The 15,398-nt window shown below is 39.6% G+C and overlaps 1 protein-coding gene across 1 annotated transcript; it reads left to right on the forward strand.

Annotated features, from left to right (window-relative positions):
• Window positions 1-3,598: 3,598 nt before the first annotated feature.
• Window positions 3,599-4,609, forward strand: sox1a (SRY-box transcription factor 1a; the record flags this gene model as incomplete). Its single annotated transcript, XM_079822293.1, has 1 exon — window positions 3,599-4,609. One exon carries the CDS (start codon window positions 3,599-3,601, stop codon window positions 4,607-4,609), a length of 1,011 nt encoding a protein of 336 aa, XP_079678419.1.
• Window positions 4,610-15,398: the final 10,789 nt, after the last annotated feature.

A 15,398-nucleotide genomic window follows, 5' to 3' on the forward strand; every position in this document is an offset into this window, starting at 1 on the left:
CAAGTTCGTTTCCAAGGAGGAGAGACGCCTCGCGCCAGGGCTCCGCCCCCTTCTCCTGAATGCGCGAGCAGCTGCTTTCAAACCCAACTGCTCAATTCCATTCATCCTCGAGAGGGAACAAAAAAGTGGCTATTTATTAGAATACTTGTTTTGTATTGTTCCGCGTCACACAAAAGGGGCTTTATTATGTAAGAAGGAACCCTTTCGCCGGGAGAAACAATAACTTGAAATTGTCTTTAGAGTCTATAATAAATTTCATTTTCTTGTCTCTCTCCTCAGTGTGTAGTGAGTGGTGGGACTGGGAGCTGGGTATGGCTGGCCTTGGCACACTAAGTGTAGGTTTTTAGCAAGGATGACGGTCTGGCGAGTGGCTTTGGCTGGGTTAGGACAGCGATAGCACCGGTAAGGACGATTTTACATCACTGCAAATGAGGGACAGTGGAACGTAAGTTTATATAGCTTTAAAACAAAATTTAGATTGATATGTATTAGCTATTTTCTGGCAAAACGCTTACATCTGGATTTATTAATTGATTGCAAATGAATGTTCTCATCTAGAAACGTGATATTTTTAGACAATGGTGTCGTTTGGCTGACTGATTATTTAGCAGAAACGAAGTTCGGTAGGCTAAGCACGAACTGCGCCATAGAGCCTGTAAACGGAAAGCTGTGATTGTCGCCAGTTATAATGAGCTACATGATCGCATGATATAGGCTACTGTGTGTCGGATAAGTGATATTAACGCGATTTTTCCCCTTGTGAACAGACCGGAGACTTCTTTCAGACTACCGATCGGTCCAGTGTCGGCAAAGTCGCATTTTATCGGAAGATTTTGAAACATTTGTCAAAAGACTGTAACACGCGTTCGTGTTTACAGCATTAAGCGGGAACAATTCTTGTGGGAAGTCAGACAGTTTGTTTCTTATTCTTGTCTTTTTTTTTCTTTTTACAGCTTTAAAAGACAACCTGCAATGGCAAAGCCATCTCTGTTGCCCGTGAATTTACATTTAAATAATCTTTAAATGTAAAAGTTTACATTTAGTAGGCTAATTATATTCAATTAATTTAATATTTATATTGAAACATGTAAGCCAGCGTATAAATGCTGATTGAACGTCTTGTCTTTTATCCCTGTTTAAAAAATAACTTTGGTCTTGTGACTATTGTACGAAATTAACTTTTAGATTGATCAACAGATTGGCACCATCATCTGTTTAACGGGATAGCGTTTGAAAGCGTCTAAGCCACCGTCTTACCACAACCCTTGTTAGGTCAACCTGTTCACAAGAAGAGCCACACAAAGGACTTAAACAACCAAATTAGGTTAAACAAGTCTGCAACAACAAACACGTTTAGGACGCTTTAATTCTGCTGTGAAATACTACTTTCAGCTCAACATGCATTGAAAGCTCATAGTCAAGAGAAGGCACGGGCTACAATTATTATTATTTTTTTTAAACATTATTAAACTGGTTGATTTTAAGAATCAATTCCCATTTCGCTATATTTTGGCATCATACATATTTCAGTCCCCTCGTTCCATCCCCATCCCCTTCTGCCACAAAATGTTTTGACACACTTTTGGGAAGTGTTAAACTGTCACTTCATTTTACTTTTAAGTCTTTCGTTGTTTTAATTACCAATTTAATGATTGTGTGTGTTTTGGACAACTGCTGTAACCCCAGCTCTCGCACGTGCGCTGACAGTGCCCTATTGCCCCCAGCGCGCACAAAACAAAGACACTGTGAAGAGCGCGACACTGAAGCAAAATGAGAACTGACAGTGTATGTTGTTTCAGGAGGGTCACAATGTGGTTTAGCCCTCAAATCCGAAGGACAATTAAATGTATTAAATAAAATGAAATAATAAATGTGATATTTAACTGCCTAATCTTTCCACAAAATATATAAATACAAATGGACTTTTTAGGAAAGATTGTATGGCAGATATTCATGTTTTAAATACAATCAAATATATTATATAATTATTGGTAATAGTCCTATTATTGTTCATGCTGGTGGTGCGTGCTTTGATTTTGGCATATTTGAAACAAAACCAATATTATTAATAAAAAAAGTTTAATTTGTGAAACCTTCATATTTATTAATGTGTAGTATAATGGTTTAATAAAATGATTGCATTTTTCTATTTCTTAAGCAAAATCATAGGGGAAAAAGATGACGAAACTAATTATTTTATCAACATAAAATGAGAGGCTGTAGACTGTCACTATATAAATGAAAAACCATAGCTAAACTTTAGTTTTTTTGGGCAATGAAAAGCCCTGTCATAACATGTTTTTCGTTCTTGGCATAGCCTAGCTGTGTGGGTCACATAGCAAAAATATAGACTACTAACATCTTTAAAGAATATACTATATTTAAATGATATGTCTTGTGCGTTTTCAAACTTGATGGCGAAATAATACTTTTGCTGTCCAGTGCAGGTAGGCCTATATTTGTCTTTCATCAACATTTTTCTCGATCGGTCGTGCGATTGGATCACATTTTGTACAATTATCCTTGCATTAAATGGAAACCAGACTGCAAATATTATTTACCTAGACAACGCCTAAATGTTTGCATTGCCTTCACTATATATTGCCTTTTTTTTTTTTTAGATAACTTTATAATTTCTGAGTTTTCCATATCAATTTTACGCGCAACAAAATCTCAGCAGTGCACCACCAGACGGCAGTATCCTCGATTTAAGAACCTCTATTTAAAATCATCGTTGTTTAACTCTTCAAATATTATATTGTTTTGTTGTTTCAGTCAAATAACAACTAATTATGAAGTAAATTCTGTGTGGATTATCCTTGCATTCCATTAGCCCACATCTTTTTTGCCAAAGTGAAATGAGGGTCTCACTTGACGTTTTTAAACCTATATTTTAGACAACAAAGTGATAAATTCATTTCAAACTATTTTCTTCCCTTTAACAGTTTTATTATCACAGATATACCTGACAAGTGGTTGGATACCCTAGACGTTTTTTACTCAAAGATTTGGCAAAACCTCACGAGGGAGCATAGCTATTACAGTTATTATAAAGAATTAGATCGTATCTTGTAATGTCATCTAAATGGATAAAATCTACCATTTGTCCTCTTGTTCATTTATTGCAACCATTGAAGAGGCTCAAACTGCTACCTCAGTATTTACTCTACTTTAGAGGGGGCGGTGCTGACCCTTCGTGCACCCCGCCTACTAGTTCTTTCCTCGCTGTCTACGTCACTCCACCGAACTCCATGCAAATCGCACCTCGCTGGAACGCCATTGGCCGCTCGCTCATTTTAATCGCTGTCAAAACGCATCATATGGCCGCCGCTTTAACTAACTCTTCAACTCCACTAGGAAAAGTAACTCAAATGCACGTTCAATCAATGTGGATGTGAAACGGCAGTCGGAGACCACACTAACCAGGCAACAGGAGCAAAAAGAGACCCTGAAACTAACAGCAAACGGTTGGGAATAAGCTGAATTCCACATTTGACCGGAGCTCCACTGGCTCGTGAAGCACCTGCTTCAAGCGGACTACAGAGCGCCGAAAGTTCATGCTTTTTCTCTGCTAGCTGAAAACTTTTAAGCCACTTGAATGTATAGCATGATGATGGAGACGGACCTTCATTCCCCTGGACCCCAAACCAACACGAATCCGGGGCAAACGGGTCCAAATTCGGGGAGCAAAGCCAACCAAGACCGCGTAAAAAGACCCATGAACGCTTTTATGGTGTGGTCCCGGGGCCAGCGCCGAAAAATGGCTCAGGAGAACCCCAAAATGCACAACTCTGAAATTAGCAAAAGACTCGGTGCTGAGTGGAAAGTGATGTCAGAGGCTGAAAAGCGGCCCTTTATTGATGAGGCGAAGCGGTTGCGAGCCATGCACATGAAAGAGCATCCGGATTACAAATACAGACCGAGGCGCAAAACCAAGACCCTGCTTAAAAAGGACAAGTACTCGTTGGCTGGCGGCTTGCTCGGCGGTGCAGGTGGCGGGGTCGGAATGAGTCCTGCGGGGGTCGGCCAGAGGTTGGAGAGTCCTGGGGGTCACGGAGGCTCGGCCAGCGCTGGCTACGCACACATGAACGGCTGGGCGAACGGCACTTACTCCGGCCAGGTGGCCGCCGCGGCAGCAGCGGCTGCGATGATGCAGGAGGCTCAGCTCGCCTACAGCCAGCACCCAGGCAGTGGGTCTCACCATCACCACGCTCATCACCATCACCCGCACAACCCTCAGCCCATGCACCGCTACGATATGACTGCTCTCCAGTACAGCCCCATCTCGAACTCCCAGAGCTACATGAGCGCTTCTCCGTCCGGCTACGGTGGGATATCATACACGCAGCATCAAAACTCCAGCGTCGCCACTTCTGCGGCCATCGGCACGCTGAGCTCGCTCGTGAAGTCCGAACCCAATATAAGCCCCCCGGTTACCACACACTCCCGAGGCCCCTGCCCCGGAGACTTGAGAGAGATGATAAGCATGTATTTACCGACCGGGGAGTCCGGGGATCCGTCTGTGCAGAGCAGACTGCATGCCTTACCGCAGCACTATCAGAGCACAACTGCCGGAGTAAACGGAACTGTCCCATTGACGCATATTTGAAACAGCTGATGGAAAGTGATGGGTAACACTCCACCAAAAATATTTACCTCTTTTTTTAGATTGTCATTAAACTACTTTTGTACAGAATGTTTTATGATGTTCTTGTAATTTAAAGGTAAATATTGTTTCGAATGCAGTTCGGGGAGGAACTGAGATCTAATGAAATGTATCACTTTCAGCGAAACATTGTTTAAATATGACGTCTTTAAAAATGATTCTGACTGCGTTTCTGGCCACGCCAAGAAATATGCGACACACTGTTATTCTTTAAATATTTAAGTTTCTGTGCAAATTGACTTTTGAGTTGATAATAACAAAAGTCTAGCGTGAATAACACAATGAAATGTTTTTGAAAGCCCATAAAGAGTTTCCTGCTTATTACATTTACCAAAACGTTTGTATACGTGAATTAATGTACCAGATTTATGTTGTAAAATTTCTTGTAAATTGTGAATAAGTTTTAATATTTTCAAAAGACTGGCACGTCACTGCTGCTGTACATAATTTATGACATGCATTCCTGCCAGTTCAAATCTTAACCTTGCGTTGATTCATGGTCTAAATAAAATTGGAGAAAAAGTTACTCTGCTCTAAATTGGTGTTAGTTTTGTTACCTATCAGGTTTTGTCATTTAACATGTGTTTGATTTAGCCTACCACACATCTAGTGGACACTTTCTCTTCGTTGATTGAAGACAAAATATTAATCGGCAGGTGTTAATACTTTATTTTGCTTAAAGACCTTTAGTTTTTAATGTGTGTATTTTACGAGCTTTAACTGCTGCTAATGAGATCTTTGAAAGTATCAAAACGGGAAAAACGTATTTTCTAAATAGGTCACACTTGATCTCACCCGTCATAGGAACTTGAACATATATATATATTATATATATATATATATATATATATATATATATATATATATATATATATATATATATATATATATATATGCATAGTGCAAATATGCAACATTTTATATAGGCCTTTATGTAGACCTTTTTATTTTAAATGTTTGAAATACTTTTGTTATTAGTTTATAATTTGCGTGAGGCATTTTATTTATTGCCTTTATAATAAGCCGTCTGCTTAGGTAAAGTTAATTGTATATGAATAATAATTTAAAAAACATAAAGATAAATTAAAAAATCTAGAGAATAAAATAATAAATACATATTATGATAACTTCAATGTTGTTAAAGTCGCATTTAAAATTTGAATATATATCGTTTACTAAAGGTACTTCAAATCTATGTTTATTCGTAATTTGAATAGTTTGTAAAGCCTACTTATATAATTAGACTAGTTGTGTACTCAGTTCACCATCATGCTTCTTCCGTTATAGACTTTGATTGGTACATAAGGTGTATAGGCTAATTTTGCGTATTTGAAAACAAACTATCATTATAGCCTATGTATCATGTTGGTTAAGGTTGGTTTGACAACTTGCTTCACATTTCGTGCACCGAGATTGCATTAACTAACTTTGTCATTTTTGTCTATCACAATAATATTTGTTTAACTCTATATCAAACCAATTCCTTTTAACCGTAGTTAATTTGGCTAGCGATTAATCAATTGTATGGGTAAATTGTGTTTGGGTAAAAATCCTTAATTTTGAAAATAATTTCACCTATTAGTAGGCTATAGCTTACATCTGCGTGCATGTTTAAAAACAATCTATGTAAAAAGTTTTTCACTCGAGATGTTTATAATATTTTGGATAATGAAGTGCACATATTCCACTTAAAAAAAAAAAAAAGTAGATGTCGGTAACACTTTATTTTACAGTGTCCTTGTTACATATGTTACATGTAGTAATAACAGTAAATTATGCACAATTACATGCAACTAACCCTCGACTAAACCCTAACCCTATAGTAAGTATGTGTAGTTAATTAATATTACTCAGTGCTTAAATATATAGCTAATTACACTGTAACAATGACACCTTAAAATAAAGTGAAACCTAGATTTCAATTCACACATGAAATATGCGTTTGAGTAGTCCCACCTATTAATCAAAACACGTTTGTGCTGCAGGTAGTGTCTGTTTATATAAAAAGTGTGTGAACGTTTTCATTTCCTATGTTATTTACCAGTTGTGTTGGTTATTTATTCTCGAGTCCCGTGAAGAATTGTGGCTGAACATAATGTGATCTGAAGCAGGGGCAGAAGGGTGTTTAACAGTAACCTGGATCAGCCAGCAGAGACGCTGACCTCTGGGACAGAAAGTCAAAGGTTATTACAATGACATGCAGTCTCCCTGGGGCTAGTTCAGCAACAAGTGTCAGACGTGCAAAGACACACTGTGGCACCAGACGTCCCTTTTCTCGTTGGGATGCGCCATGCGCGTGTGAGGCCTTCAAGTCTGCAAGTGCCACTTCACGCACTTGAAATAAATATGAAGCAGAATCAGTGCTATAACTGTATTCATAAACTGAACGATCTCGATAGCAGCATTTGTTTGACAGACCACTGAACTTTATTTTTGTGTGTTTTATTTCAGTCAGGTTTCTTTCATGAAAACCGATCTTACATTAAACGGTCAATTATTCTGAACACACACTTTCCTTTCCCCTTCACTACATGAGAATGTCCACTCGGTAGCCATTTATCTCCAGATGAAAAACTACACGGATTAGCTTCGAAAATAGAGAGGCGGAGAACCAAGTCACGGCACTCGCCAGGTTAAAGGGAAGCGTTCTGGTAAATTTAACCAAAATAATTTGCTACCCCGCCAAAAGAGGGGAAGGCACGCGGGTTGGGATGGGTGAAAAGGATGGGATGGAGTTCGAGGTGGGAGGGGTGGCGGTGGACTCGAACCAATAAATCGTCTCAACGTGCGATACCCTTATCTTGTAGCCACCGATATATTCTGTGCTGGGAAGCCATCAACACTGCTGGCTCGTATGAAAACTCCCGATCTCTTGCACTCGCTGTCCTAAATGGGGATAATTAGCATCACTTTATCACGCCTCTGCATATTTTCTCCCTTCTCCAAAAAACCCGGTACGCTGCTATTGGTCGCTGCTCTGTCACAGAAGATTACGGAGACAGATTGCACGGAACGAATGTGCTGAACGAGATTAGGGAGGAATAGAAATAGCAACTGGGCCAATAAATTCCTCGCGAGGGCCTTATCGTGCAATTACACGTTGACATGTTTAACAATCTTGCTGCCTCTTAATCCTGCGCCCTTCCAAGAGGCGAGATGCTGCGCCGTAATTTCTGCAGTCTGCGATTCCGGGAGCAGTAATTTAAGCATGTATGCACGACGCCACGAAAAAAAAGCAACTTTGTTCAAACTTTTATTTAGCAAAATGTTGCAGTCTTTCAGCTAATTATGAATTATTTGTTCCGCACCGTGACCAAGAGTCTCTTTTAACCGCGGCAGACGCAGACCAAGGGCCCGGGCATTGTCGCATGTAAATCAGCCCCTTAAGTTTCAGTACGATTTTTGTCTGAATTGCGTCATTATTGCTCGGAAGAGCTAACAGTAGGCTAATTCAGTGGACTAATTTAGTGATGCACCCATGGGATTGCTTTTCACAGATTTTCTCATGTTGTTGTGCATCACTGAGAATCCAATTACCATTATAAAACGACTGCTGTTCAAAAAGTCTAGACTGCTTTATCTAAAAAAAAAAGCTAGATGACCAACGCAAGGCTATATGAATTTTTCAAGGCGCTTATGAAGCAAACTGCTTGTTTAATAAACTACTCTTCCGTACCTTAACTGTCTGTTTTGTCTCTCTCTCTCTCTCTCTCTCTCTCTCTCTCTCTCTCTCTCTCTCTCTCTCTCTCTCTCTCTCTCTCTCTCTCTCCCCCTCTTTCTCTCGCCCTCGTGTTCGGCAGAGAGGTCTGTGTAAGGATGATTGTGAGAGACTCTGCTGGAATTTGGCAGGCCCGCTGCTTGGAGAGGCGCCCCACGCTGTGACTCCCATTCAGCGGTCCAGCGCGCTGTGAGGTTGGGAAGTTTCACTGAGCCGTGCACTCAATGGCTCCACAAAGCTGATTACAAGCCCCAGCGAATTCCTGAAGGGACCGGGCAGCCACGCAGGTGTGCGGGAAACCGGGGCAACCCTTCAGAGTTATAGTGACAGAGCAAGACAAGCCGGGAGACCACACAAAAAGCAAAGCGTCCCATGAAGCGGCCAGGGATTTGGTGGGAAAAGAACACCTTAAATGTGTCCCTTGTGCGAAAAGGGAAGAGAGGAGAAACTTTCTGAAGGCCTGTTAAAATGATGCACCGCCTTCTCAGGACCGTGAACTAAAATGGCTGTGCATCGGAAACATATTTTGGGTTCATTTTGCCATATGCATTCTGAATAGTCCAGTGTCTCGCGATTGGGGTTCAGGGTTAACAACGATTCATAAAGCGTAAAGGCCTGCTCACCCTCACTGTGCCCAATTCATTCTCCCTGGTGCGAAAAATCTACATCAATGAAGCAGACAGCGTATTTAATTAGAGCGGAGTCTAACTATCAATTACTCAGGAAAAACACAGGATCCCCAAGGACCGGTAATCAGCGCGCCAACAGTCGGCCGCGCGCTCATTACAGCAAAGCGACAGGCGGGAATAATAATCAGGGCGCGGCGACGCATCTGCCTACAGTATTTCCACCGCATCCTGTTGCCTCTCCGAACTTTAATAACTCGCCGTTTTTACTCAGTTTCGCCCAGTTGTTGGACGACACGACACCTGTTAATGTTGTTGCTGTATAAATTTAGACCTAACGTTAGGCCTGGGCTACTCAGCTTCCTTTAAATGGTTCCCTTAACATTTTGTAACAACTTTAATCTATTTAGTCAAATCCACCTAAATTCGTAAAATATAGGTTTACTTAAACCATTTGTGTTCCTTTTTGTTAACATTTTTTGTTCCCAGTATAGTTCTTTGCAAGGACCTGAATGAAAAAAAAGAGACCTGGTAATATTGCTCTCTTGGGATTTAAGAAGAGAATGTATCGTGCTGAAGTTTTAGACTTGTGGTGAGAAGAGGAGGTTAGGTTCAGAAGGAGAGGAGGTTAGGTTTATTTTACATAAAGAGAAATTGCTAAATACAAATGTCAGTTCGGTAAATTTAGCATGCTAAGTTTCTAATTTTATTGGGTTTCTACTCATTCCAGTTAGGTTGCGGCTACACAAGGTATTCAAGTTGACTTTACATGGACAAAAACATTTTCACAAATTACTTAACCAAATAATGAATTGTTAATAAATATAAAGTATTTTTGAGTGCAGCATCCGTGTTCTGCCAACATTTGAGTGAGGGCTCAGGCTTACTTTATGCGGCTAATTTAATCCTCCACAGAGTCAACGAGGGCTAATTGAGATCAGCGGGGAGCAAACACCCATTCACAGTCAGTTTCTCCCGTGCCTTGGATTGTCCCGTTAAGTCGTTTTGCGTGGGGTTTAGAACTCGGAACCAAAATGTGGCAGTCTATAGATCAAGACTATGTTGGCTTTGATTCCTGAATTATACAAATGGCAAAGGTCTCTGAGATTTAGGCATGTTTCAGTTCCCATGCTTAGCCTTATAAATATGCTATAAATCTATTCCAGTCTTGGCCTCACCTGTGTCCTGTCACCCCTGCTGTCCTCATGTGATTAGAGGACAAAAGCACTTACCCGGCCCGGCTATGGTAGTCAATCAACCACAACGGACTATGCTAATTGAGGGGAAAGGCGAGAGGAAGACGAACAGTGATCCCAATTGTTCGGCGAATTTCACAGCTCAGCGCAGCTGCAATGCTACTATTCTCTCCAAATACACTCGTTCATCACTTCTAACACAACGCTACTGTAAGCCGAAGTCTGTGCGAACAGGAAGAGGATTCGCAATACTCGCGAACGCCGCGATTTTCCCACAGAAGTTGACATATTACATAAGAAACAATAGCAATGTGGCATAGTGTACAGCCGAAGAGATCAATGAGACGCACTGTAAAGTTGCCGAGGAGCTGTCCAGGTCCTGAAATAAACGCGGCTCAAACACAACATTCGCATATGTTCTGCTGCTGCATGGGCTATATCACGAGCGACAAATCTTCAAGTAAATAAAATAACAAATATGTTTAATAGCGCATAGTACTTTTTTCATTCTATTTTCTCAATTAATAATTTTTTTGATACTTCGCCCTGACCCTCGTGTGACTCTCTTGGTCGAATTAAAAATTGACAGTCAAAGTTAGTGCTTCAGGTTTTTGGACAGATGCAATAAAGCCAGGATTCTAAGCCTTGCTTCTTGTCATATAGTGGATGTCTTGTGAGTTAAAGATTTGAACATAAATGGCGTAGCACATATGCAGATATAAAGATTTTTAATCATTTGGAAAAGAAGAAAAAAAATCTATTTACAGTGCAATTTTAAGTCTCGTAATTTAGTTCTGTTCAGCCTTTGTTTCTGTTTGGCTTTCTCCCATTTTTCAGTCTGAGATCAAATATGCACCTAGAAAACAACTTGTAGCACATATATAAAAAAGAATGACAACTTTAACTGTAAATTACTTTTTCCTCGCATCTAGTTTGACCCATCTCACAAGATGCCCTTCCTCGCAGCAGGAGTCAGAAAATAGGCCTGAGAATTGTTTGTGTTATTCCGCTGTTGGAGTCCCACTGTGCTTCTGTATTTTCTGATGGGATAAACTTTGACTGTGTCTGATTGTGTTGCTTTTACATCTGAAAGAGGGAGGGAGAGACAGAAAGAAACAACAATAAAAGAAGTTGATGTTTATGGATTGGTCATTGATTTTGTTGCTCTTGGCTGTATGGGCCCCCCTTTTTTAATATAGACAAGCAAGGATATGGAAGCGTGTACAGCAGCGCAGGCTAAAGCTGTAGAAGTGGATGGAGTCTGCGTGGACAGTCGCTGACAGTTGAAGTACCTGCCCTGAGGACTGCGTGACGGATTGGGGGCAGCGGGGTTAGGGGTGATAATGACACACCCCACTGAGTGTTATTACTTAAAGACTGTGCTGGGCTGAAATGACATTGTAATGGGATGGGGCTTTTGCCACGTTTTCACCACACCGGGTGCTCTTGCTCAGCAACTTACATCCCGCTTCTGTGTCCTCTTTTGTCTGCCATATAACTGCTTCTTTGTCACCCCCCTGTCTGTTTCCCTGTCTCTCTTTCTCTCACTTTTCCCTATTCTTTCTAGTGTCTGCTTACATGCATTACAGAGACTCACGTTTATGCATGCATAGGTTCCTGGCAGAATACGCAGAAATGTGGTGCATAACTTTTTTGTTCTTCCTCTAACACTGAAAAAGCTTATGTGTGTCTGTACTAGCTTCAGTGCACCTTTCACGCTACTGAACGCATGGCCTGTCTGGCTCAGATCATGACTGCAGCTCTACAACAAGCTTTGATGAGATCCCATTCAGTACGACTCGGGCACAAGCACTCATGTTTTGTGTAAGTTATCATAAACAAAACTCAGATACCTTTTCTACTCAAAGCATTTATGCCAAAACATCCGTCATTTTGTTTAGTAGTGTATTGTAAAAAAAAAACCTGCCATCAATACATGGTCCAGAGCATTTAGATTTGATTGTTTTTAAAGGTGTGTTTGCAGTTAGTTTGTGGTCTGCAGTGACAAGCCCCTGATGTGATTTAAGGTGGCACTCATATTGTGAGTAATAAGCAGCTTTGCCTCTAATTCTTCCAGCTCTTACATATAGATGACTCCCTGTGTTCATATACAAAGGAGTTTTTTTAGCCCTAGTGGTTACTTATTTCCTCTAGTACTTAAAAATGCATTTAGAGTGAGCTGAACCCTTGGGTAAATAAGAATGGCATACAGTGTATATATATATATATATATGTATATATGTGTGTGTAAATACAACCTCAGAGGAACAACAACATACTATACCGTGTAACAAAAGTAAAGCCAAAATGGACAAGCCATGAGTGACAAACTAATACACCCTATGATTCAATTGCCACAGCAGCAACAAGTTAAAGGAATCGTTTTCTGTATGACAGCATCAGTCTCTCGCATCGTTCTGGAGGAATTTTGTCCCACTCTTCTTTTCAACGTTGCTTCAGCTCATTGAGGTTTTTGGGCATTTGTTTATGCACAGTTCTCTTAAAGTCCCGCCACAGCATTTCAATCGGGTTGAGGTCTGGACTTTGTCAGGCCAGTGCAACACCTTGATTCTTTTCTTTTTCAGCCATTCTGTTCAGTGCCGGTTGTGAGACCCTAGGCGAGGTCATGAAAATAGGCCCCACTGGAGTATCATAATAATTTTACAAGTAATGAGAAAGCATGGAAAATGACAATTTCAATATTTAAGTGTATAAATGTGTATAAAGGGTAATAAATTCAACATGCATATGAAAAATATACTTAAACAGATTTAAACAAGAGTGCAAGTGAGCTTGAAAAATGTAACTAAATACATATACATGAAAGACAAATAAATAAAAGAAAGTGTGAATAGGACATAAAAACTAAATAAAATAATAATTATATATATAAAGGCTACAGATTGGTCAATATTTAAGTGTATAAATGTGTATTAAGTGTAACATTCAACGTACATATGTAAAAATAATTAAACAGATATATCGATCTGTATATCGATCCTTCTCGACCCGCTCCTAGTGAGATTCGAACCGACGCCTCCAGCATTGCGCATTCTTTACAAACCTACACTTCACCTAAAAGGCCTGTAGGTGCCACGCCGCCTTCATTTAACCAACTATGATAACTTCATCAGACATTAAATCAATAAAAAAATGCACAAGTAGATCATTCTTTAACTTAGCACGCTGAATGTGGTCCAATGTTTCCCTCATATGTGACATCAGCAATAAATGTATTTATTGAAAATAAATGCTTTTCCAATCCTATATGCAATGGAAAAAAGGCGGATTCGAACTCTGGTCGATTTGCATCAAAAGTGTCTTCCACACGTTTCCCCTACACCACTGCTACTGATAAGTTATCAACGGTTTTTATACGTTTGTCTGTCCCAACCAGACATTGCATCTGCCAACAAGTTGGACTATTTGCACTTAGTGTAAATAGACACTCTGATTATTCTAATAGTTTCGCAGCCATGGTGGGCCCCCCAGATAAGACGTTCCCCAGGCGACTACCTGTACCGCCTGTTGGACGGGCCGGCTCTGGTTCTGCTGTAGATTTGCTGGTGTGTTTGGGATCATTATCCTGTTCCATGAACAAATTTCAGCCAAGCTTTAGCTGTCTGACAGATGGCCCATATTTGACTCTAATACTTTGGTAAACATAAGAGTTCAGGGTTGACTCAATGACTGCAATGTGCCCAGGTCCTGTGGCTACAAAACAAGCCCAAAATTATCACCCCTCCATCAGCGTGATGGACAGTTGGTATGAGGTGTTTGCACTCATATGCCTTGTTTAGTTTTTGCCTAACTTGCGCTGTCCATTATGGCCAAACATCTCCACTTTGGTTTCGTCTGTCCAAAGGATACTGTTCCAGAAGTCTTATGGGTTGTTCAGATGCAACTTTGCAAACCTATTCCTTGACGCCATGTTCTTTTTAGAGAGAAGAAGCTTTCTCCTTGCAACCCTTCCAAACATGCCATACTTGCCCCATCTTTTTTTAATTGTACTGTCATGAACTTTAACATTTAACATGTTAACTGAGGCCTATAGAGTCTGAGGTGTAGTTCTTGGGTGTTTTGCTATTTCTCTGAGCATTGCACAGTCTTGGGGTGAATTTTCTGGGACATCCACTCCTGGGAAGATTGGCAACTGTCTTGAATGTTTTCCACTTGTGCATAATCTTCCTTACTGTAGAATAATGGGCTTCGATCTGTTTGGAAATCGCCATATAAACCTTCCCAGATTGATGGCAGCTACAATTTCTTCTTTAAGATCATTGCTGATGTCTTTCCTCCTTGGCATTGTGTTAATACACACACTCCTGAATGCTCCAGTCCAGCAAACTGCCAAAACTTCTGCTTTTATTGAGGTGATCGCGCCTGACTGTGACTTGTCCTCTTAATTCTTATGGGAACAGTAAGGGTGTCCTTAGTTTGTCACCCTTGGCTTTTCCATTTTGGCTAGTTTTTGTTAAATAAATAATGACACGGTGTAATATGTCGTGTTGTTGTTCATCTGAGGTTGTATTTACCTCATTTTAAGACTTGCCAAGGACCAGATAATTTTTTTTTATTATGTCCTGATACATAAAACCATAGAATTCAACAGGGTGTACTTTCTTTTTCACATGAGTGCGTGTGTGTATGTGTGTATGTATTTATGTGTGTATGTATGTCTGTGTGTGTGTATATATTATATATTTATATATATATATATATATATATATATATATATATATATATATATATATATATATATATATATATATATATATATATATATATATATATATATATATATATATAATAGGCTATATATACAAGATGGATGCTTTCATGTTGTTTATGCCAAATTCTTACCCTACCATCTGAATGTTGTAGCAGAAATCAAGATAGTTCTTCTCATGTATTTAAAAAAAAATCAAGGTTAGTTCGCTCAGGATTTAAAAACACCTGGAGTATAAATTACCCATATTACATTGGCAATAAAGGACAACTTTGACTTGAATCGTTTTCAGATCGAGTAATCCAAAATTGATGTTTTACAAATAATTTTTAAATAGACATTTTAAAAATTCTTGCTCATGTAGTTTTTCTTTCCTTGCAATTTGTATTAAGTGCTTAATAATAATAATAATAATAATAATAATAATAATAATAATAATAAAAAAAGAGTAACTCATTTTAAT

Source organism: Gobio gobio, assembly GCF_949357685.1.
Source record: "Gobio gobio genome assembly, chromosome: 7".
Taxonomy (NCBI): Eukaryota; Metazoa; Chordata; class Actinopteri; order Cypriniformes; family Gobionidae; genus Gobio; species Gobio gobio.